The sequence below is a fragment of the Pan troglodytes genome, chromosome 6 (genome assembly GCF_028858775.2).
Source record: "Pan troglodytes isolate AG18354 chromosome 6, NHGRI_mPanTro3-v2.0_pri, whole genome shotgun sequence".
NCBI classification, from domain to species: domain Eukaryota; kingdom Metazoa; phylum Chordata; class Mammalia; order Primates; family Hominidae; genus Pan; species Pan troglodytes.
The window spans coordinates 45,936,017-45,962,229 of record NC_072404.2 but is presented as its reverse complement, the minus strand read 5'-3'; the positions used below and the strand labels follow the sequence as shown (position 1 = coordinate 45,962,229).

The window sequence follows — 26,213 nt, the reverse complement described above, 5'->3', positions numbered from 1 at the left end:
TTCTGTGTACCAAGCTTTTCTGTGTTTTAGAGACATTACTGGCAATTGTAAGAGAGAAGCTGAAGACAGGGAGACCAGTTAGGAAGTAATTACAAGGACAAGGAATGACAAGAGCCATACCTAGACCAGTGGAAGTAAAGAGGAAAATATGGACTCTAGAATGAGGAAGAAAATTTAGACTTACTGACTGATTGGATATGGGCTCCTGAAGTTTGACCAAGGTTGACCAAGATATACAGATGAGGAGCATCACTGAAGATGACAGTTTATCAACAAAGCACGTGCAGAAGGCAAAGTTAGAATAATAGCTCTTTTCTTCCTTCTGTGTTCTGGGCACTCTAAAGTAGGCACAAGAAGGTCAGTTACATTGCTTATGATCACACAGCAGATTTTGTTCTTAGCTTCCAGTCTGTTCATCCAATCCTATGCTTTCTTTATAGGTGTTTAAGTGAATCATCTCCAGAAGTAAAAGATGGGAGATATACATATGGATATAAATATAGATATGGATACAGATATAGACAGAATACATGTATGTGTAATATATGTATGTGTATATGTATGTATACAAATACGTACAGATATATAATATACAAATATATAATATACAAATTTTACATATAATATACAATTATATGCATATTACATATTTAAATACATACACAGAGACCTTGCTTCCCATTCTACCAAACCACAACTAAATATTGATATTGGCCTAATTTGCCATAGCAGTATGTGTAAATAAAATCAATATTATTCTGTTTTGTGGCTGAGGATTCTCATATGGAGAGAGATGGTGAAGGCTTGATCAAAATCCAGTTTATTTGCTCTTATGCAAATATTTCAAGAAGAAATATAAACTTTCCATATATTATATGCATATATATATATATACATATATGCAGAGTCCCTGCAGTTACAAGGCTTACGTCTCAGCAGCATGGTCTCCGGCACTTCCTTCCTAGGATAGAGTCAAACCACACACTACTGGGAGGGGCAGATCTTCTCCCATGACCAGACTCCAAGGGCACCACTTCTTAATGTAAAATGCTGTTACATTGCTAGCAAGAAGGGGGAAGAATGCTCCTGATTCAATTCCTACTCTACTAATGGAGTTGTCTATATCATTGTCCTTGACTTTAGGCAGCACTGTTTTTGAATGTCATTTTTAAACCTAATGACTAGTGCCACCTGAACTGAAAGTCACATACATTGCAAGGTTCTAAGGAAAAGTAGCTATAGTTCACATGCTCCATTTGCTTCTTGCCTGCTCTTTCTCCTCCAGGTAGAACTTTTACACAGAAAGCACCAAGTCCAGTCCATTTAATTTCCATTAGTAATAAATAATGGCATTGGCTGAATGGTACCAGGCAGGCTCTTGTGAATGAAACCTGTTTTTCATTTCCCCCCTTTATATCTCGCTGCAAGAGAGGAGAGGCAAAGCTAGATGCCAGTCTAACTGATGTCATGACCTGTGTCACACAGTTAAGACTAACCTTCCTCCACATCATGAGGTATCTACTCTCCACTTCTAATTGGTATTCCTGCCTTACTCTTGAATATCCTCTACCCCTTCAAACTTAACACAACCCAAATCAAATTAACTTTCCTTACCAGTTTTCCATCCTTAACCTTTTCTGAATTTCATACATTTGTGAGTGTGCATAAATGAATCACTATACCTCTGTTCTCACAGACTGGAGTCATTTTTTCTCATACCTCTCCCTAAATGAAAATAGTAAGTGAAAATACTTTCTCACTCAGGTCTGAAATTTCCCACAAAGTTTTCTCCTTTTTGATTGTAGCATCACCCTCACATCCATATCCTCATCATCTTAGCTACATTGAGGCAATAATGGGTCCCCTTATTTACTCTGCCACAGCCAGTAAAACTCTTTCTACCCACGGCACAATCTTCCTTTTATAATATCAACAATAAAAGCAGATCAAGTTAGGAAAAATTGCAAAGTTTATTGTCACACAAAAAGTATAGATTACAATCTGGGAGACTTCAAACCAAGTGGTAAAAAGCTCCACTAAGCAGTTACAACATAGTTTATAAAGCATAAAGGAGGAAGTATTTTGACTTTTCCCATGATTGGCTGTTATACATTATCGTTTTTCTTTTCAAGCAAAACAGAGCTGTTTAAGCGGATTTGTCTATAGCTGACTGCTTTAATTTTGCTGAGTCATGTGGACAAGGATGGTAAAGCTTACATTTTATGTTTATAATTAGAAAGAGCCTTTCAGGGAAATTAGGATGACAAGTTTTGATTACATGGTTATGGGCAGTTGGCTTTGGGGTATATCTAGACTGTGGCCTCCATTTTTATTTTTCTTTATTATTATTATTATTATTATTGAGATGGAGTCTCGCTCTGTCCCCCAGGCTGGAGTGCAGTGGGGTGATCTCGGCTCACCGCAACCTCTGCCTCCTGGGTTCAAGCAATTCTCCTGCCTCAGCCTCCCAAGTAGCTGGGATTACAGGCGCATGCCACTATGCCTGGCTAATTTTTGTATTTTTAGTAGAGAGGGGGTTTTACCATGTTGGCCAGGCTGGTCTCCAACTCCTGAGCATTCCTCCTGCCTCAGCCTCCCGAAGTGCTGGGATTACAGGCATGAGCCACCACGTCCAGCCCCATTTTTATTTTTCTTTAACAATGTCTTTAACATTTCTCCAGATGATCAAGGTCTACATGAATGACTCATAGTTTCCTTGACCACTCCAATCTCTTTGACCTTCATTTACATTCACCATGAGCCATCCATTCCTGCACTTATACCGTAGAACTTGTTGAAATATCACAAGCTCTCCAGCCCTGTACAGTCTTCTATCCTTCCATACCCAGGCCTCTATTTCCATCATTCTGTTCCTTCATTGCTTTGGGACACTCGGTCATTCAGCCCCTCTCTGCATTCCTAGCTATGTCACTCCTCCCACATGCCCTCAATCTTGGGAATCCAGCTTCGGGAATTTGTGACCTCTTCCTCTCCCACATTCCATAGCTCTCACTGACATTTAACCAGTCCACACTCTGCCACCCTTTTCTCCTTGCCTGCTAGTCTCCCCACCACTTTGCACTTATCTTACCTGATCTGCCTCCTCCAGGCCTGACCCATCTATGGGCCACCCCTCAGCACTGCCTCAGTGGCTTCTCTACACTGCAGATCTGAGTGTGTCATTTGCATGGTGCAGATCCTTCAGTTGCTCCCAGATGCCTTCAGGATAAGTCCAAGCTGTGGCCAGGAGGCTGTTCATGATCTGGATTCTGCATATCTATTCAGTTTCATCCACAACAAGATTCTCCAGTATGACCCAGAGGTAGTAAGCCACTTGCAGTTCCCCAAGGGACTCATGTACTCTGTGAACTTCAGCCCCTGCCCATGGCACCCCTCTACCTGGAATGTTCCTCCCACCCCTTCTTCATCCCACCGACACTTGCTTTTTTTTTTTTTTGAGATGGAGTCTCACTCTGTCACCCAATGTTCAAGCAATTTTCCTGCCTCAGCCTCCCAAGTAGGTGGGATTACAGGCACCTGCCACCATGCCTGGCTAATTTTTGTAGTTTTTAGTAGAGATGGGGTTTCACCATCTTGGCCAGGCTTGTCTTGAACTCTTAACCTTGTGATCCACCCACCTCGGCCTTCCAAAGTGCTGGGATTACAGGCATGAGCCACTGCACCCGGCCAGTTGTTTATTTTTTAAGACTCAGTTAAAGCATTATGTTCTCTAGGAAATCGTCTCTACCTGTCCATCAGGCTGAGCCTTTGGGAAGCCTTACTATAGCATCTTCTGCTTTGTCATTTTCTGCCTGCAGTGTAAGACTCTGAGGTCTAAAGTTGGAGGCTGTGGCCCCAGCACTCCAGCACAGAAGGGTGGTAGCTGTGTCCCAGCACCCAGCTCACAGCCAGTGCCCAAAAAGTGTTTATGAATGAATGGATACAACTTTCCCCTCCTTTATTTACCAACACTCTCCTAATCTCTGCCTAAATTGCTCATTATGCAACTGCTACCAGTTTACATAATTGCCAATTAAATATTTCCTTTAGTTAGTTACCCTGTTTTAATTTCATTAAGTTCAATTTATAAAAGTTCTGTTTAGAGGCGATCTACCTCAGATCTTTTCTGAAGCAAGATGGAATATAATAAGCATCTTAGTTCTATAAATGGCCTATTGAGTAAACAACACAAACAAAATAAATAACATCCTCCTATATTGCAGCACCAGTCCTAATATCTCTCTGGACGATTGAAGATGATAGGAGCACATCAGTGGTTTTCAACAAGGGTGATTTTGTCTCCCCAAAGGACATGAGGCAATGTCTGGAGACATTTTTGGCTACCATATCTAGGGGAGTGTCACTGGCATCTAATGGGTAGAGATTCACTTCCATCTGCTGCCATTAATAAGAATGCCAACAAAAAATAAGCTATTAAACTCAGGTTTGAAGAATGCTTTACAGATCATTGGACTAAATATTTAGGCCACAGAGGAAGATTTAGATTTGGTGTAAGAAATACTTTCCTAACTGTAACATTATTTGATATTAAAATAGATTGTTACTGAGAGAACAGTGGTTCTCCACCCAGTTGCACAGTGGAGTCACCTGACAAGCTTTAACCACTACCAGTGCCCCGCTTTCTCAAGGGAGTCTAATATAGTCAAGAATGGGACCCAGTAATGGGTACTATTGTGGAAGCTTCCAGATTATTCTGAGAACCAAGGCTAAGACCCACTGGTCAAAGCAAAAGTAAGAATCCCAACATCTGCGCTTAAACAAAAGAAAGTTTACTTTTAGGCAGAAGGGTGCTTGACCCTGTAGGAATACTATATGCATCATTCTTGCTCATAGTGGCCCCAGCGGTGGGCCTTGTACAGCTGTCTTCCTGCTGTTGCTGCTCAGTTGAAAAGGCCTGACAGTTGAGTCCTAAAGTGAAGCCAAGAAAGAGAATTCAGACTCTGATGCTCTGATGAAGAAATGACCTATGGAACTTTCTTTTCTGACCCGAGTGCCAGTAGACTTTTGTTTAGGACAGTTTCACGGCTTGTGAGAAGATGAGGAGCCATTTATTTATTGGTTGGCCCAAGCATGTGTTACAGTTGCTCTGAAAAGCTCAGATCAAAAGGTAAAGGACAAAGATGGAAAATAGCCAGATATCAGACCCCCAAGGATGCCCAGGATTGGCTTTGTCATTTCCACACTGGTTTTCTTTCACCGGTGAAGTAAGATGCAAAGAGATAAAATTCCCAAACCAGCAGAGGGCTTAGGCAACAATACATCCTTTTTTTTTAAAAAAAAAAAAAAAAAAAACCTTTTGCAGATATAGTTCACAAATTTATCTTTTAACCAAGAAGTGGCCGTTTCTCTGGAAACAAAGAGTGTGCCTTAGTAATAGGACAATCATAGATTTTGTCTGCATACTAAGCATTTGAAATAGGCCTACAGATTACTACAAACAGCTGTATAGGATTATTGGCCGTTAAGGGCCAGCTGAAATGAGTTAGTAAACTTAAGAACGTTCAATAACCAGAGAGTCAAAAGGAGAAGGTGATAGTAAATCATGAGGCAGGTGGGGTCTGGATAGAATAGGAATGGAGAGGGAAGAAACTTGGTCTAACATGGCGTGGGCCTTCTTTTCCCATTCTACAGGTGAAGATGCTGAGGTTTGGAGAGGTTGTGAATAACAGAGTCCAGAACTTGGATGTGCAGAGCTAGGAATAAAGCCAAGTTTATCTCACTCCAAAGGTTCTTTAGAGGCTTGAAGTAAAGGCCAAGTCAGGGTAGCCAGGTGAAATCCATGTACTGGCTTGAGGCTCATGGGTGCAAGTAGCTGGTCCACAAACAAACAGACTTTTACATTTTCAGGACTACTCACTAGTTCTTAACAGAGCCTGACCTAGCTGGGGGTCTACATGGACTCCAGTAACCATGGCATGGAGACAAGGGCCTGGTGGGGAGAGAGGTTGATGTCTGGGATGAAGGGATGGGTGTGTGAAGAGAGTTTAAGAAGAAAGTTCTTGTGGAGGGAGGAAAGAACCCAGAAGCTCCCGCTAAGTTTCATAATATATTTTGATAAGCTAGCTTCAGTGTCCCATGTAGGCTACTGTAGGTAGAAATAGTCTCATTTTAATAAAGGTGATTACGTTTTTCCTTGTGAAAATAATAGGTGTTCATTATAGAAAGTGTGGAAAATATATTTTTATATATTTTCCCTCATTATAGAAATGGGGGAAAATATATTCTTACTTGGTAAAACAACTGTTATAAAATCTGTTGTAATTTTTTCCAGTCTTTTTCTATTCATATAATTCATATTATTGTGATCATGAATTGTATTTGTCCTGTTCGTGTTACTTAACACTGCAAAACAAGCATTTCCCATCTTATTAGCATTTAGTGTTACATGTAATTATATATATTTATATATAAATTATTATAATTTAGAAAAGTTAAACTATTATATGTGCATATCACCTATACCTAACCTATTGTTGGGTATTTAGATTAGAAGATATATTATAATACACTCCGGAATGGAATAACTGGACCAAAGACATAGAAGTTTTAAGGGCCTGAGACAATCAGCAGGGCTGGATTCTCACTTAGGAAGGCCTTTTTAGAGTAGTACCTATTCCTGGGTTGGATCCTCAAACTTGACATGTCCATAACTCAGTTTTCTCAGTACTAGGAATGATTAGTTCTTAGGAGTTATATAGGAGTTAACTAAAACTGATTTATAATAGCAATCAGACGTACCACATGGTCACTGTGGAACTCATTAGTTCTGTTTGTCAAATATTTCTGTGGTCCATCTCCCAGGCACCTTATGGGATTATACTTCCTGCTCCCTGAGGGTGGCTGGGGCCTGTGTCTAGTTCTGAGGAGCTATGTTTGGAAGTGAACACTTATTTACAGGGGGAGCTCTTTTTGCCTCTGTCACTGTAACTGGCAATGCTTGAGAGGGTGGCTGCTCCATCAGCCCACAGTGAGAATGTGAGCAAGAAATACAACTTGAAGCCCCTGAGACTTGGAAGTTGGCTGTTAGTGCAGCATGCCCTAGCTCATCCTGACTGCCACAAAGAAGATACTCACATTAGCATGCCCAACATATTTAATCTCTGTAAATAGAAATCAACTAAAGTTAAAAGATTGCTAGGCCGGGCGTGGTGGCTCACGCCTGTAATCCCAGCACTTTGGGAGGCCGAGGCAGGCGGATCACGAGGTCAGGAGATGGAGACCATCCTGGCTAACACAGTGAAACCCTGTCTGTACTAAAAATACAAAAAATTAGCTGGACGTGGTGGCAGACGCCTATAGTCCCAGCTACTCAGGAGGCTGAGGCAGGAGAATGGCGTGAACCTGGGAGGCAGAGCTTGCAGTGAGCCAAGATTGTGCCACTGCACTCCAGCCTGGGCAAGAGAACTAGACTTTGTCTCAAAAAAAAAAAAAAAAAAAAAAAAAAGGATTGCTGTTAGGATTCATCAGAATAAAAGAAAAATATGTATTTATTTCAGGTGTTTCGCAGCCCTTGATTAAGGGGACTGTAACATTCAATGTTAATTAAGACTTCCTCCTCCCAGGTATTTTGGGCTGGGCAATGCCAACATTTACCTTCCCGAGTCTCCTTTTTACACTTTTAATTTTCACGTGTGTTCATGTGAAGAGACCACCAAACAGGCTTTGTCTGAGCAATAAAGCTTTTTAATCACCTGGGCGCAGGCAGGCTGAGTCCAAAAAGGGAGTCAGCGAAGGGAGATATGGGTGGGGCTGTTTTATAGGATTTGGGTAGACAGTGGAAAATTATAGTCAAAGGAGGTTGTTCTCTGGCAGGCAGGGGTGGGGGTCACAAGGTGCTCAGTGGGGGAGCTTCTGAGCCAGGAGAAGGAATTTCACAAGGTAATGTCATCAGTTAAGGCAGGAACAGGCCATTTTCACTTCTTTTGTGATTTTTCAGTTACTTCAGGCCATCTGGAGGTATACGTGCAGATCACAGGGGATATGATGGCTTAGCTTGGGCTCTGAGGCCTGACATTCATGTTGACCAAGCCAACTTCTGATGGTCATGGTCTTCCTTTAATTGGTATTGTTTTATTTTAAAAGTCACACCATACACTATTTAACAAACAAGTACTTTTTAAAATTTTTGTGTATATTGTTTTGAGATGGAGTCTCACTCTGTCACCCAGGCTGGAGTCCAGTAGTGCAATCTCAGCTCACTGCAACCTCCACCTCCCAGGTTCAAGCAATTCTCCTGCCTCAGTCTCCCAAAGCAGGTGGGATTACAGATGCCCGCCACCATAACCGGCTAACAAATGAATACTTTAGAATCAAATGAAGTAAAATATAAAAGACCTGCTTTCTCCCTCCCCTACCAGCCCACTTCCTGGAGTTCAGTTTGGAGCATCCCTCTCTAGACATTTTCTCTGCAGTTCAAAGTACAAATGAAATCCTACTCTTCGTATTCTTCTGTGCTTTGCTTTTTCACCTAGTTTCTCGGGTGTCTTTTCATGTCTGTGCATGTTGATTCACCCCTTTCTTTTTAACGAAGGCAGAGTTCTCAGTTTCAAAGATTTATCAGCCTTCACTTAACTAGTTTCCTCTTTGTAAACAGTTTTGGGTTTTTCCCCAGTCTTTTACTATTAGTAATGCTCCAATAAACATCCCTGTTAAATGTATCTTTTGCACATTTGCGCAAATTAATCCAGAAGGAAAATCTCTAAAAATATAATTCTAGGTTGAAGGAATTTGCAGTTTAAATGCCAGTAAATATTGCCAGTTCCTTTCCCAAAGGTCAAATCAATTTGCATTCCCACCAAAACAGTGTGAGAATTCTTGTCTCTTCCCCCTTTCAAGGATCCAGGGTATTACCAAACTTCTAGAAATCTCTTCCATCATAATCATGAAAAACTATATTGCATTGTTTATTTAAAGGACATTTTCTTAATTACAGGTGAGTTTGTGCTTGTTCTTTCTTAAAGTGTGATAATACCTTCAATCAAGTATGATGAGGCTTTGGTGGCATTCTTTCTCTTTAAAGCATGCTGATTTTACTGCTTGAATCTCAAAGAATAAGCCTATTTTTAAGCCCTGCAGAAGCATCTTGTCGCTGCCCCTCATTTACTGAATAAACAGGTTCACAACATTTCTGAGACCCTTTATATATAGGTATATTATAGCTAGGATGTTTTACAGTGACAGCATCAAGGCAGATGGACTGGGAATTGACCAGCCCTCCAACCTCTCAGTTAATTGATGTGACATATTCTTTCATTGCAGCAATTCAGTTTTGTGTCCTTGCCCACTGACGTGCTGGAAATTGAGGTGAAGGACAAGTTTGCCAAGAGCCGCCCCATCATCAAGCGCTTCTTGGGAAAGCTGTCGATGCCCGTTCAAAGACTCCTGGAGAGACACGCCATAGGGTAAACCTGTGACTGAGATCTTACTATCACTAGGTTCCCACCAACAGGTCGTGCCCAAAGGTGGCCTGTAGGCTGCAATAGTATAGTCTCACAGAGAGTCAAAATGTTATCATTATATTTCCTTTGTTTTTCCTACTAATTATGTTGCCTGAGCCAACATAAGTGTTTGTTAGATTAAACAAACCCATCCCTTTTCACTTGATGTGTAACACTGGTTACTTACCCAAGAAAGTAAAAAATCCTATTAAAAATATTAAACAGTATTAGAAGAAGCCCTCAATGGGGCATTTTTCTGTACAGGTAGAAACTAAAGTTTGTTTTACTATGAAGAATATTATTTCATTCATATGCCGGTCTGGTATGTAAGATTTAATCATATGTGACATTTCCATAACAAGATGAAATACTGGGTAACTACTGTAGAGTTTCTTACTTAGAAGACACTAGTATCTGCAGATGCTAGATAACATGGATAAGAATTTGAAAGCATGATTCTCATGGAATGACAGCAGTTAAGATGCTCACAGAATTCAATTGTATATGAGAATGGGTTTCTGTTTTGTCTCTTTTACATTCATGTCCACTCATGGTTCTCATTAAAGTGGACTATGACCAGATAACAGCCCTATGTATAATATGTATTTCTTTAGGTAACAGGGACTACATTTGAAAACACTAAATAAAGCTTTCTATTGATAAACATATACTTATATACAATGTAACCCTTACAAAGATAGCAAAAGAATGAGAAAAAATATGCAGAATTTCCAAGTGTCTTAATTTAAAGTTCTTTGGATTATCAGAAGGACTTTGGAATCACGGATAATTATCATAAAGACATTTATTATTAATTGGAACCTTATGGTGTGTAGGCAGCAGGGTGCACAGAGACCTGCCACTAACTCTCCAGCCAAAGGGAGCTGAGTTTATGGAGCTGCAGTCACGTGTCACATGCAGTGTTTGCACTTGCCATTCATGGTTGTAAGGATTAAACAGACAAAAACTGTACATAAAGAACCTAGCACGGCCACTGGCACGTAGTAGGAACACAAAAGAAAATGGTATTCCTTGTGATCTTTTTTATTTCATTTAGTCCTCATAATGCTTCTGTGACAGCATTATCACCATTCCTGCACGAGGAAACAAGGCTTCAAAAGGATCAATAATTATGTAAACCCAAGGCTTGTGGGTGGCAGAGATCCGGCCAGAATTCAGACTCACACCTGTGTCTCTGCAAAATCCGAGGGCCATCCCCGCACAACAGGCTTCTCTCAGGGTTCCTAGGACTGATTCTGTAGTTTATTGTGGGCCACGCTTTTCATTTCTCTCCTTCTCTGCCCTACTGGCTGCTCTCACAGCTGTTAGCACCTCTGCCAGGGGTGGGCTGGAGAACAAAAACAGGGGCTGTGTGGGATTCTTTCTACCCCAGCACCCAGTGCACCGCCGCCCAGCATGCATTAGATAGATACCAGTTCGTACGTATGGAACAGAACTTCTCTCTCCAGCTCGCTGCAGCCGCAGATCCCCTCTGCCCTCCCATGCTCAGTTCTCTCCTAAGTCCAAGCTGCCGGCTCCTATCTTCTTAGCACTGTCCCGCTCTCCAAGCCTCCCACTGTGGAAAGGCACATCCCCAGCTGAAAGCAAGTACCTGAGGTGGAAAAGGGTGTCCCCGACCAGAAGAAGGTTAGCTATGATTTTCCCAGTGTTCTTGCCACCCAGGGAAATGGAGAGCACAGATCGAGTATGATTGAGCTTACACCTCTCCAAGAGGCAACAACAGCAAGCCATGGAGGCGTTTTTCCTCCCACCCTCTTTGATGGGATGATAGACTGCCCCCTGGTGGCGGCGCAGAGCAGCTCCTCCTCCAAAGCCTTCTGCTTCCGCAGCCCCTGGGGGCCACTTCTGCAGTGCTGCCTCCTCCGGAGGTGTCCCACCGTGGTTAGGAGCAGAGTGTTGGGGTGATGGCCATGGAAGCAGTGGCCATGCAGCCTGAGCCATGGCAGAACCCCAGAGTGCACCCACAACAAAAGTGAATCCACTTTGCACCGCAGCTTCCCTCTGCCCTCAGCACATGCTCTCCCCATAAAGCCCCCTGCATCCGTGGTTTCTGAAACGTTTGGCTCCACCTGTACTGGCTGCCTCCCTGCCCTGAGATATTTGCACCTTTCCCCCCTGGGCACACATGCACTCTCATTTCCAATCCTCCCTCGATTCCTTGGCCTGTAAAATCCCAAGCTTCTGTTGGCTGTCTGCCTGTAACTCTAACCATCTCACCTTCGCATTGAAGTGTCACTGGCTGTCTTGAACCATTATTTAGTGGTCCTACCTTATGCCCCCAGCTGGACATAAGCTATTTAAAGGCAGGGGCGATGTATGACATGCTTTGTATCAACTGCAGCACCTTTCACATGGCAGGGGCTCAAAAAATATTTGTTAAGTGGGTGAAAAGCAAAAAAAAAGAAAAGCCCTGAAAGTAAATGCAAAGCATAATAAATGTAATTTTTGTGCCACTGTCTGATTGTCTTTAGGCCTCCCCTGATTTCAATTAAGTTTTGGGTTCGGGATGTCTTTGTTATGGTCATAATAGACCTACTTCATAATATTGACCAAAGGCTCTTTCTAAATAGACAAAATACTGAAGCTCATCCTGTTTTTTTCTGCACATAATGCTTTACTTAATGGACTTCTGAGGAACTCCAAACACTAAATCATGGCTTATCAAAGAACAATTTTTAAGTCAGGGGCTTGTTGGGATGTAGGTTGTCTCATAATGCCAGTGTTTTCTAGAAAGAAACATTAAAACACTATCAGCCAGTGATTTATCTTTTTATTTTCATGTCACAAACTAATAAATGGAATAAATACAGAGTCATCTGAGTAACAACTGGTTTGGGGCTATGTGTTTGTTATTACTGGGTACCCTGGGTTTGTTAACTCCTGAATATCCAAAGGTGGTCACTCTTCCTATTTAGGCCCAGGTAAGGGGCAATTTACTCTGCTGAAGTTGTATTGTTAATGAAAATATAATAGCAAAGTTTCAGGTTGATTGCCTCTAGAAAGTTTTCTTTTTATAATTAAGAAATTGCTTTGAGGGGGTGGAGGGGATGGCATGAAAGTCCAGGGTGGAGACTTGGGGTCCCTACATGTGGAGCCCTGCAATTGGTGTTAAGTGGAACTCACAAGCCAAAGAATTCAGCCCACGAGTCTTGCTCTGCTCCATCCTGGAGCAGGTGCCATTCTGTAGCGCCCACAGACTCTCCAGTAACCATGACAGCATCCTTTCTTAGACATTACATATATACCACAAGATATGCATCTGTTGGCACTGTCCATCGTTGAGGACATATTTGGAAAATGGCAATCTGCACAGGAAAAGCAGGCCAAGGACATCCGTGTCTTTCTTTATTCTCTCTCTCTGTTTTAGAACACAGGTTGGCAAACTTTTTTGTACAGGGCCAGGTAGTAAATATTTTAGGCTTTGCAAGGCCCACAGTCCCTGTCTAAATTACTCAACTCTACCATTATAGCATGAAAGTTGCCACAGATAATACGTAAGCTAACAAGCATGGCCGTGCTCCAATAAAACTTTATTTATGGACACTGAAATTTGAATTTCATATAATTTTCACATGCTACAAAATGTTACTCTTCTTTTGTTTCTTTTTCCAACAATTTAAAATGTGAAAAGCTCACAACCACACAAAAACAGGTGGTGGGCCACATTTAGCCCACAGGCTGTAGTTTGCCTACCCTACCCCTGCTTTAGAATACAGACAGTCCGTTCAACTTAACCATTTTTTGCTTTACAATGAATTCAGCAGAAACCATACATCGAATTTTGAATTTTGAATTTTGATCTTTTCCTTGGCTAGCGATACACAACATGATACTTTCGTGAAGCTGGCAGCAGCAGCAAGCCATAGCTCCCAGTCAGCCATGTGATCACAGGGTAAACAAGTGATACTGTACTCTACAGTAGACTGTATTCAATAAATTACATGAGATATCCAATACTTTATTATAAAATAGTTTTGTTTTTGTGTTACATGATTTTGCATACTTGTAGGCTAATGTAAGTGTTCCAAGCACTTTTAAGGTAGGCTAGGCTAAGCTATGATGTTTGGTAGGCTAAATGTATTAAATGCATTTTTGAATTGCCAGTATTTTCAACTTTTGATGAGTTTATTGGGTCATAATACATGGTAGTTCAAGGGGCATCTGTATTTGATAAGGACTTCCTTACAGTTTTGTATTGCTATTGAGCACATCAGGACTTCCCTGGGCTTGCCTGCCTCACCCACTGGTATAGAAAGCACACTGCATGGTCATTAGGAAGAGAGGTATTGACCAGAACTGTGATGGTGCTTATTTCCTTCTAGGGATAGGGTGGTCAGCTACACACTTGGCCGCAGGCTTCCAACAGATCATGTGAGTGGACAGCTGCAATTCCGATTTGAGATCACTTCCTCCATCCACCCAGGTATTTTCAGCATGAACTTCATGTCTTGTCCTAGGCTAGTGTCATAAGTGTGGTTCTTTTTTCTAAAATACAATAACCATGGTTCTCTCCAGACATATCCTAGGTTTTGTGGTTATCTTCTCCATTTGAGGTCCAGAAGCCAGTGATCTATTCTGGAAGCCAGGTTGCTGTCCCCCTGATAGAGAAGCTCCTCTTCATTCTAGTGACCCAAAGGTAGAGAGTAGACAGTGGACTGAAGGTTAACAATGAGGCCAACATGGATAGGGAGCTCTGTCTTATTTATCATCCTACCCCCAGCACCCACATAGGTGTTTAATCATCACATACATGAAAGAATGAATGAATGAATGAACGTGAAACATCGTTCTACCTAGTAACTAGATATAGACTAGCCAGTTGCTGAAGAATGTCATGTTGAAGAACTATAATTGTACAATGAATTTTTATAATATCACAGAAAAACAAGAAAAGTATAAATAGGACAGAAAACTCCAGAATCATCCAGTGTTCCATTTAATGCTAAAACAGATTTCAAAATACGAATGATAAGATGCCTCATAATTCTATTTTTGCTCTTCTTCTGCAGCCCCCATACATCTCAATATAGATCACACTGAGAACTGTTAGGACCTCCTGGACCATTTACAAGTTGCTGTTAAGTCTAACGAAGCTCTTGAGAACTTAGAGCTTGGAGTTTATCACTACCCACTCATTAAACTCCAGGTGTACTTTCCTATGCCAATATACAACTTAGATTGTAAGAAAACACCTTGACTATTTTGTCTTTTCAAATTCAGTCTATTTCTATATTCTGAGAATACAACTGACTCTTCCTTTGGTGTAGCCATAAGGACAGCTTTACAGCTCACCAGAGGGACTGATTTTCTTTAGTGACTTGCACTAATGCATTTGAAATGGGGAATTTCACATCTGTCAGGAATCCAGTAGAACAGCTGCAGGAAGGTAGAGTTAAACACTGGCTGGCTGCTACCTCATGAATGGCTGCTTGAGGTGAAGACCTTGTTTTTTTTAAATTGGAATAAACTCTAAATGTTGGGAACCTTCCAGCCTGAGATATTGAATGACTGTGATTGTTCCTATTCTTCATCCAGCCTTTGAAGAATCTGGTTGCCTGAGAATCCTGCTTACCCCTTATGCCACCCTGCAGGACCTAAGCATAGGAAACATTCTGAGCAAATGCAATTAACTAAATATAATCATCAAGGAGCTATAAATAACACCACTACTACCCTCATCCCTGGAAGTCATTCCATGTGGCAAACACTGTTGAGCACCTACTATGTGCCCAGAACTGGGTTAGTGCTAGGCTTTGGGCATTTTAACCAAAAGATGAATTCCCTTTTTGAAACGTATTTCGGAAATATATCCATGACTGCAAGTTGTTGTTAACATAGCAAGAACTCATTCTTACAGAATTTTTCACTAGAGCTCTGGCCAGTGAGAAACCCTCATCAACCTACATTCAATATCCTAATGTAGAAATCCCTTAGTGATGGCTCACATGTCCCACGGGGTATCCTAACACCACAATGCTCTTTTCTGGGAGAAATGACATATTTTTCTTCTTACCAGCAGATGATGAGGAGATTTCCCTGAGTACCGAGCCTGAGTCAGCCCAAATTCAGGACAGCCCCATGAACAACCTGATGGAAAGCGGCAGTGGGGAACCTCGGTCTGAGGCACCAGAGTCCTCTGAGAGCTGGAAGCCAGAGCAGCTGGGTGAGGGCAGTGTCCCCGATGGTCCAGGGAACCAAAGCATGGAGCTTTCCAGACCAGCTGAGGAAGCAGCAGTCATCATGGAGGCAGGAGACCAGGGCATGGTCTCTGTGGGACCTGAAGGGGCTGGGGAGCTCCTGGCCCAGGTGCAAAAGGACATCCAGCCTGCCCCCAGTGCAGAAGAGCTGGCCGAGCAGCTGGACCTGGGTGAGGAGGCGTCAGCACTGCTGCTGGAAGACGGTGAAGCCCCAGCCAGCACCAAGGAGGAGCCCTTGGAGGAGGAAGCAACAACCCAGAGCCGGGCTGGAAGGGAAGAAGAGGAGAAGGAGCAGGAGGAGGAGGGAGATGTGTCTACCCTGGAACAGGGAGAGGGCAGGCTGCAGCTGCGGGCCTCGGTGAAGAGAAAAAGCAGGCCCTGCTCCTTGCCTGTGTCCGAGCTGGAGACGGTGATCGCGTCAGCCTGCGGGGACCCCGAGACCCCGCGGACACACTACATCCGCATCCACACCCTGCTGCACAGCATGCCCTCCGCCCAGGGCGGCAGCGCGGCAGAGGAGGAGGACGGCGCGGAGGAGGAGTCCACCCTCAAGGACTCCTCGGAGAAGGATGGGCTCAGCGAGGTGGACACGGTGGCCGCTGACCCGTCTGCCCTGGAAGAGGACAGAGAAGAGCCCGAGGGGGCTACTCCAGGCACGGCGCACCCTGACCACTCCGGGGGCCACTTCCCCAGCCTGGCCAATGGCGCGGCCCAGGATGGCGACACGCACCCCAGCACCGGGAGCGAGAGCGACTCCAGCCCCAGGCAAGGCGGGGACCACAGTTGCGAGGGCTGTGACGCGTCCTGCTGCAGCCCCTCGTGCTACAGCTCCTCGTGCTACAGCACGTCCTGCTACAGCAGCTCGTGCTACAGCGCCTCGTGCTACAGCCCCTCCTGCTACAACGGCAACAGGTTCGCCAGCCACACGCGCTTCTCCTCCGTGGACAGCGCCAAGATCTCCGAGAGCACGGTCTTCTCCTCGCAAGACGACGACGAGGAGGAGAACAGCGCGTTCGAGTCGGTACCCGACTCCATGCAGAGCCCTGAGCTGGACCCGGAGTCCACGAACGGCGCTGGGCCGTGGCAAGACGAGCTGGCCGCCCCTAGCGGGCACGTGGAAAGAAGCCCGGAAGGTCTGGAATCCCCCGTGGCAGGTCCAAGCAATCGGAGAGAAGGTTAGACCTCAAACCTGATCAGAGTGAGAATAGGACCATCAGGGGGACAAAGGTGTCACCAACAGTTTAAAAACAAGAGGGGCGGGGGATCGGTGTCAAACGGGGTTGCTGGGGCAATGTATGCCTGTCTTGTATATACATGTGTGCATGTGTATCTGTGTATGAGCATAGATGACTGTGAGTAGCTGACACCCCACAATGTCTCAGATACACACCAGGAATTACGACTGGTTGGATGTGAGCGTGCACTTGTATGTGTGCTTCTATGTTTGTTTTAACTAATCACCAGAACTGGTTAGTGTACATGTTATCCTAGTCTTGACAGCAGCCAGAGCCCCAAGACTAGTATCAAATGATATACATGGGAAATAATCTATCTACATTAAATGGATAATGTGTAAATATCTGCTGACTTTCAAAGCACATGGAAGATTAGCAATAGATGTTAATATTAGTTGAAGAACAGATTTTACCTCTGTTTTAGAATTCAACTAGCCCATGTACGTACATATAGATATGTCTATCCTACATATATTTGTCATTATTTATGTCCACTCAATTCTTGTTATTACTGTTGGTTTTGTTTTGTTGTTGTCGTTGTTGTTGTTGTTGTTGGCTATTTTGGCTAGTGGAAGGGAAAAATAACATGATTGTGTATAAATGACTTTGTTTCCAATAAGAATCAAATCCAAAAGCTGCCACCACTAGTTTTAAAACGTATTCTGTGTTTTAACCAAAGATGTTCTTTCTTAGTCATGCCTGTGGAATTATATGTGAAATTAATTTGCATTTCCTTATCCAGGAGTGGAAACTGTCTTCCAGTCAAGTGACAGTGGTATGACTGGGAAAAAAAAATTGAAAAGTCACATAATAATATGAAATAATTCAGTTGTTTTAAAAGAGAAAAACATAGCCTCTGCTATTTTGCTGTTCTGCTGTTGAAATTAGCCTCCAACAAAAGGCGGGGATATTTTCTCTAGATTGTAAGCTCATCAAGGGCCAGAGTTGTGTTTCTTTATGTTTGAATTCTTAGCACCTAAACAAACCCCTGGTGCCTACAAATTTTTTTTTAACAGGAGCTAAAGTGAGCATTAAAAAAAATAATTTTAAGTATTCAATAATGCCGGCTTCTACATTTCAGAAAAAGAGTGAGAGAAAGTGGCACATGCGATAATGAGAAACGCAAGGAAATTGGTAGAGAAAAAGAAACACAGGCAGAAAGGTAAAACAGACAGCATGGAAAGGCACCCACAAGGAGAGGGATGGAAAATCCCTCCTGTGAGGAGAAGGGAATGGGAAATGCCTTTCTTTCACAAGGATGTTTCGAGGACTTCCTTTATTCTAGGCCAGATGTAATGCGCTGGGCGCAGGAAGATGGAGTGGCATCAGGTGATGTATGGACATTACCCGATAATTACAGCATAATTAAAATAATACAACAAAAGGAGACTGGGGGATTCCCACATAAAAGGCACACATAGGAGCTGGCAGGGATGTTGGGTTACAGAGGTCTGCAGATTTTTCCTGTGAAGAGCCAGATAGTAAATACTTTAGGCTTTGTGGGTCAAGAGGTAAAAAGCTAAATAACTGTTCTCACTAAAAAGCTTTTTTTTTTTTTAGTATTAAAAAGTGTACTGACACTTTTGTTAGCTCAGAGCCATACAACCCTGTTTTAGTGCACAGTTTTTTGGCCGCCATGTTGAGAGATAATCTACACATGGTCAATTGAAACTTGGCTCAGTGTAAATTTATATAAGATCATGTTTTACAAACAAAAAAGTCACATCCTTGCCCTTTAGAGGCCAACAGTCTAGCAGGTGGAAGATTAGGAAGTGTTTCAGGGTCACAGTGGACATCTCTGAATTGGCACTGGCAGTTTCTAAAGAAATATCTAGGTTCCTGAACTCTGCAGAGTGTAAACTCAGAAAAGGTTAAGAAGCACCTACATGCTTCACTATGGCGATCACAAGGGGAAATACAAAGATTCCCGAGGGGTCTCTTGATCTGCTGAAGGCCATGCACACACTGGCATGTGACTTCTTCCCAGCCAGCCTTCCCCACCTCAGCAGTGAGTCCCCAGGCTAACCGTGTCTGCACTGTGGGACTGTCCTTCACTTGCCACCAGGCTTCACAACAGCAGATGCTTCAAGAAAGCAGGGCTTTAACATGACCTGCCTGATACGTGATTGTGTGGGTGACGTCTGCTTCCATAAACATCCCTATTGCTCCTTCGCCTTGACTTCTAAGATTGCAAATTCCTTTACTGTAGAAACTGCTTTAGACGGCTGGGTGTGTGGGCTCACGCCTGTAATCCCAGCACTTTGGGAGGCCGAGGTGGGTGGATTGCCTGAGGTCAGGAGTTCAAGACCAGCCTGGCCAACAGGGTGAAACCCTGTCTCTACTAAAAAAAAAAAAAAACAAAATATTAGCTGGGCACGGTGGCGGGCCCCTGTAATCTCAGCTACTTGGGAGGCTGAGGCAGGAGAATCACTTGAACCCAGGAGGCAGAGGTTGCAGTGAGCTGAGATCGTGCCATTGCACTCCCGACTGGGCAACAAGAGCAGAACTCTGTCTCAAAAAAAAAGAGAGAGAGAAAAAAAAACTGCATTAGATTAACCCAGGTGGATTTGTTGTCCACGTGCCCACGTAGATGAGGCTGCAACAATTTATAGAGGAACACTGTTCTAAGTCTGAACTGACAACTATACAGGCTAGTATTCTTTTCATACTTTTTGCTTTATTTCCCTCTATAAATACCTCCTTTTTAAAAGTTTAATTTAAAATAGTTCTTGAAAGACCTTCTGCAGATAAATGAAAAGAGTAACATAATGTCATTGTTTTGAGCTCAGGCCCTGGAGTCAGGCCTCCTGGATTTATATTCACTCCTCCCACTTCCTCACCAAGTTACCTAGCTGTTCTGTGCCTCAGTTTCCTCATGTGCAAAATGGGTATAATTACAGAATCTCCCTCAAAGTGTTGTTGGGAAAATTTAATAAGATGATACTACAAAAGCACTCTGCTTCCCACCAAGTGAGGGTTCTTCCAGGCAGACAAGCAGTGAGGGTAACTGTTTATATCATGTTGTATAAAGCATCTAAAACAATCCTTTGAATTTGCATTTCCTGTACTTTATAATTCAAGGGAAATTTTCACATTATTAGGTATAAATCACTTTGCTTCAAATAATATGCAAGGCAACCTATCTTTCTCTACAATTAGGTTATATTATTTATAAATAGAAGGGAATTTAAAAGGACGTTGCTTGCTTTTAGCTGAGGAATAGATCTCCTTCTGGGAGGTTCTGGCGGGTTTCAACACTTGCTTTGTGTTTGAGGCAAGGGTGATGATGTGGAGCCCTGTCCTTGTGCAGAATAGAACTGCTTGCTTCGTCAGTGCCTCCATCCATTCAGTCGGCTGAGACATGTCGGTCACATCATTGCATTTGCTTGGGGTTCACAAGCAGGTGGGATCAGCTGCATTAACCCCAGGCAGTCAACAATATTGTATTTCCACTAGCTTGGAGGAGTAATTAACCTGATTGGTTGCATTAATTTCAAGAGGTAAGTCTATTGTTGATTTTAAAGAAACTAAGTTAAAAATGCAGCAGCTGATGACATAACAACTATACCATGGTTTTGTTTAATTTCTGACACTAAACATGTATACAAACAAACATGAGTGTGGTATCCACTTAAACACAGAGCCCATCTTTGGAACAGCAGTCTGTCCACAATGAACTGGGTGCCGGCATGAGGGGAACCTTCCTTGTTTTCCATTAGCATCTCCAAGGACCCAGAGGATTTGAGTAACATAGCAGAATTTGCTCAACAAATAATGTTCTATATTTAACATTTAAAAGGACCCTTTGTTCCTGAATATATCTCTACTTCTGTTTGCCAGTGAGCTCTAGGAATTAAATCACAAAATTAAACCCACCTTTCTTCCTAATTAATTTATTTTTATTTTTGATCAGTTCCATAGAACTAGAGTGAGAAGAAATAACCATCCTTTCCATGTGTGGATATTCTAGGAAATATTCAGCATTTGAGATCCTACAACCATTTGACCACCATTTTTCAGTCTCTCTCCTTTTTGACCCAAGGGATAATGGAACACTTGCTATTTGCATCAGCAGAGGACAGAAGAAGGAAAAGGCCTGACCTTTGCCCTCTGGCCCTTAAAGGCTTTTGCAAGAAAACCAGCACGGTGTGAGGCAGGAGGAACCATCTGAAAAAGGGCCATCCTTTGTCCTGGGCCCTTCTCACTCTGCAAAGATCAAGAGCACTGGCCTCTGATTATGTGACCCAAGCAGCTGGTGCTGCAGGCCTGCCTTCTGCATGGCTGCTCTACATGCCTGAGGACACCACTTCAGAACATCGTTCAGTTCATTATAAGTCCGAACTGAGAACAGTATAAGCTATGTCTGTTGTAGGTTTCCTTTTAATAATCTGAGGCATGCATCCTGTGGATATAATGTTTATTTCTAAACTTTCTCCATGTCTGTCTTTCTTCCTCCTTCTTTCCCATTTCTGTGTTTTGAGCTTTCCTGTCACCGTCTTTCTGCTTTTTATCTACTTCCTTTGTCTCTTGTCCTTTCCTCTTTCCGGAGCACCCTGGCTTGTCTGATTTCTCCTCAAAATAATCTGGACAGTCCTGAGATCCCTCAGCCCCTTGGCTCCCCTCCCCAACCCCCCAGCCTCCAGCTTTTCTACTACAAGAATTTACTTTCTTGGCTCGCCAGCTCCTTGACCTGTCTTGGTACCATCTAAGAGTTCATTCCCCTCAAGAATCTGAAAAACAGCCTTTCGGCAGCCCTGTGATGAAACCTATCCAAGTGAGGAGGTGTCATTTTGCACAAGCCCAAGGAACTTTTGTGGAACCTTATAAAACGCTGCATTTCCCTCAAACAGGCCTATTTCCTCCACTGGGCTAAAATCAGGCTCTGCTAATTTTCTCTTGTGTTCCTTTCTGGTGCCACTTTCTGATTCAGGAAATTCGGGTCATTACAGAATCAGACTCAAATCCTACATATTGGACTGTGTGGCGCAGATCATTAGTTATGAAGTGTTTTGATTTTCTTCTTTTTTAAAAAAATATTTCCCCCCTCACGAATGACTGTGAATGTAGCAAACTGACACACACACACAAATGGATTTCCCACTCTTTGGGGTTGTTTCTTGTAGTGCTTAGTTTTACAGTCATGCTTTTTTGATGATGTTGCCACGGCAGTGAATGAATCTGAATGTATTGACTATCTTGTCCGTAGGTGAATGTCCTATACTCCATAATTCCCAGCCAGTAAGCCAGCTTCCTTCCCTGAGGCCTGAACATCATCACTACCCAACAATCGATGAGCCTCTTCCACCAAGTAAGCTTTAGTTTTTAAAATCTGTGTCTTAACTCTTCCTATCAAGTCTAAGCAGGTCAGTATGAATTTGTGTGTAAACATCTAAAGTCTTTCCCAACTCCGTGCCTTACAGTGTTAACAAAGACCAATATGACACCTGCTCTAAAAACTGGTGGTTTTTTGGGGGTTTTTAGTTTGTTTTTTTGACTAGTAGTTTCACCATGTGATCTTGAAGAGATAACACAGTGTTTTCAGTGCCTCTCAACTTCTGAAATGGAGAACATTTCTCTGTTAGACTTGACTAGTCTTTGCAAACTGTTCATGACCTTTAAGTCCCAAATTTTACATTTTATATTTAAATTTTGCAGTTCAAGATAGAATAATCCTATTGTTCTCCATTGGATCTGTTACGTCACAAGCATCTCCATATGTTAAAACAACTTCAACCCATCTGGGCACATGAACTTGTACTTTCCTTACTATAACTTGCATCCATAGGGAATAGCTTCAAATTTCTTCTGCAGTTCTTAGGGGTTGCCAGGCAAAATATCATCTTTAAGATAGAATTCAATGTCAGTTTCTCCTGGTAACTGTGGTATGTAATTAATAATTATCTAACTAGTCATCTGAACTTGGGAAATTCATTTAATCTCTCAGGGACTTAGTTTTCTCATTTGTAAAATATAAAAAATAAAGTTTAAATGTCTTCATCTGCTCAATGAAAGATTTGACCTAGATAGTCTCTAGATACCATTCTAGCTTTAACTTCATAATACTCCATTTAATAAATTTATAGGAAGAAATTGATACCCCAGACATTATATATTCACTTGGCATCACATATGTTCATGAATTCTAGAACATCTCTGTTTTGGTTTTGCTTATTTTTCAAGCAAAGATAATATTTAAGATTTGATAGATTTTACAACTACGAAATCTTTCCAGAATGCAAGGAACCAGTGTTTCTTTACATTCTTTTGCCTGTGCTTACATGAAGCAGTTACAGTTTTCAAAAGGAGAAGTGCTTATTTCTTAGTTCATCTGTTCTTGGTAATGTGCTGTACTTTACAGGAACACCACTCCTCTCCCTATTCAACTGTAATTTATTGGTGAGAAATCAAAGAACATCTTTTATATGTGGACTAATTTAAAGAAACACAATATTTGTTTTTCAAGGGCAAAGCCAAACATCATGTCCTTGAACTTTTGATGCCTGATTTCTTTCTTTCTTTATACACTGATTTATGGACATTCTATAAATGAATAGTAACATTTTAGCATCACTACAAATACTTCCTAGGTAACATTTATTTGAAAAATATGTATAACATGTTATCTCCAGGAAAGGGATGCTTTCCCCACAACAAATAACCTTTGAATGCATGAATCTACTTCGAATCTGTGCAGTACAGATGACTAGTTATACATGCAAATATTATAAATGATTGTACATAAATCCATTGTAAAATAATTGCTTTATATAAGCCACTTTCAATAATGAGAACAAATTTCTCCAGACAGCTTTCAATTTTCTATCCATATGACAGTGAAAGACCTTAGAAAAATTGGTAATGAATCCTACCAACTGAATATTGTTAAATAATCTCAAATAGTACAAGAATTACCTTATTGCCGATATTCATTCATTCAACAAATATTTATTGAATGTTTACCCTGTGCTAGGTACTATTGTGGGTAAGCAAAACAAACAAAGATTCCTGCCCTCATGGAGCTTACAGTCTAGTCTGGAAGACAGATTAGCAAACAATAAAATAATTAAACAGGGACTGGCCTAGCATAGGAGATGCTATGGAAAAGCAAAAATAGACCAGGATGAGGGATCTCTGAGTTCATGTGGTGGTGGCTGGTTTGCAATTTTAAAACAAGTGGTGAGAATAGGCTTCATTGAGAAGACAACACCTGAGGGTTAAGAGAGTTATCCCTGCAAGTGTTGGGCAGGAAGAGCTTTGCAGGCACAGGGAATGGCCACTGCCAGTTGGAAACACCCTGCTGGGTTTAAGGAACAGGAGACCAGTTCATCTGGAGCAAACTGAGGAAGGGAGAAGGCAGCAGGTGATGTGGTTAGCGAACTAGCAAGGCCCAGATCACGCAGGGCCTTGTAAACCATTTAAGGGCTTTGTAAATCACTTAAGGGCTTTTACTCTGAACGAAAGGAGGACATTGTAGAGTTTTCAGCAGAGAAGTGACATTGTCTGCCTCAGGTTTTGAAAAGTTTGCCCAAGTTGCTGTGTAGGGAATAAATTGAGAAGAGGAAGGATAGAAGCATGAGATTCAACATAAGATTATGTCTTTATGCAGGAACCCAGGTGACAAACAATAGTAGCTTGGGCCAGGGTGGGAGCAGTGGAGGTGGTGAGGAGTGGTCTGATTCTGGACATATATTTTAAAGGCAGATTTGATGACAGATTGGATATGGATGTGAGAGAAAGATAGGTATCAAAAATGACCTGAGAGTTTCAACCTACAAAGATGGAGTTGTCGTCAACTGAGTTGGGTAGGAAAGGCTGCAGGCAGAGCAGGTTTTGATGGGAAGGATCCGACACTTGGTTTCGATCATCTTATGTTTGAGATGTCATCCAGGTAGTAATGTCAAGAAGGAAATTGAATGTGTGACTCTGAAGTTCAAGAGAAAGGTCTAGACTATGCAATAGTATTGCATTTGTTAAAATTGTTCAAAATACACAGTTATATAGGTTTTTGTTAATATAATAACTAAATATGATACATTATCAGGTTCTATATTGTTCTTGGACTTTGTGGAGAACATATAATTTAGTGTGCAATAGATCCTTTGGTCACAAATGAATTGACCTGACCTGCACTGCTATAACTTGCCCCAGAATCGTGAAGGTACTGTTTTCAGGTGGCTCTTTAGACAAACCCATGGCATCACAGTGCTGAGCCCTTCAAGTCATGCTGATGCCTGAAGTTCCATTTCGAATTTGTTTCCTTTGGTTATAAAATATGTGAAAGTAAATTCTTTACAAAGCAACCCAGAAAACATGTTCATAATTTCTGATTACACTTAGCTATTATTTTCTGAATATGTATGAGTATATAGTTAGCACAATACATTCCAGATATTTAATGTATTGACAAAAGAGCCCAGCTGTTTGGCTTACTACGCTTTTCCATGAGGAATTGAAACATGTCGTGATAAATTATCATTATTGCAGCTTCATTTTCTAGCTTTTTCCCTTAATTTATAAAAGCCAACCTTTGTCTGCGAAGGACCCCTTTCTTTACTGTAGGTTCCTGGAGGGCAGGGTCATGTGTCACTCAGCTCTGTGTCCTCAGGACCTGGCACAGTCTCTAGTTCAGAGTGAGTGCTACACAGTTTGTTCAGTCAAATTAAATTCCACAATGCTCTTCAAAGACTAATGCTCATTTTTTTGTTGGATGACAGTCATGTTGGATTCAAGAAAAACAGTTGTCCTATTGCTTTTACTAATATTGGTTTGGGATCCATTAAAATTTTTAAGTTTCTAGATCAAGATTAATTACCTAGTAATCATATGGATATACAATTTCATCCATGAGCTAATTACCATTTACACCTAACACTTGACAGCTGGATTATCATTAGATAATCATTAGATCTATTTTAATCAAAATCTCCTAGGACATATTTATACAATCTGCCTACATTTTTCCTTCAATTTCTCTCATAAATTAAGTTTGGTGTTTGGGGATACTTTGGTTTTTACTGGGCATTATTTGACAATCCATCAGGTCAGGCATAAGCCATCATGCCACAAACAGATATACTATGTACATATAAAACCATAAATATGCCAAATATATTTTTTCCCTTAAAAAAATGAGAGTTGCTATGTCATTACCTGAATGATAAGTTTTCAATGAAACTGTTAGTATCTGACCTACTCCTGAAAGCTATGGCTTTTCTCACTGAAAAGGCTGGATGGTTTTCCTCCTTTTGCAGTCACTTTTGCTTTTCCTTCTTCTTCTTTAGTCTTGTGCATTTTCAGCATAA

At 41.8% G+C, this 26,213-nt stretch overlaps 1 protein-coding gene across 10 annotated transcripts in view; it reads left to right on the top strand.

Annotated features, from left to right (window-relative positions):
* Positions 1-26,213, top strand: part of HECW1 (HECT, C2 and WW domain containing E3 ubiquitin protein ligase 1) — a 449,514-nt gene that overhangs the window by 316,498 nt on the left and 106,803 nt on the right. For 5 of the 10 annotated variants that reach the window (XM_009452959.5, XM_009452960.5, XM_009452961.5 and 2 more), the window contains 4 exons: positions 9,280-9,422; positions 13,802-13,902; positions 15,496-16,851; positions 22,118-22,219. In XM_009452959.5, coding sequence (XP_009451234.1) covers positions 9,280-9,422; positions 13,802-13,902; positions 15,496-16,851; positions 22,118-22,219 — 1,702 coding nt within the window. The remainder of the gene's footprint in view (positions 1-9,279; positions 9,423-13,801; positions 13,903-15,495; positions 16,852-22,117; positions 22,220-26,213) is intronic. The other 5 variants (XM_016957315.4, XM_063814175.1, XM_063814176.1 and 2 more) reach the window with 3 other exon arrangements.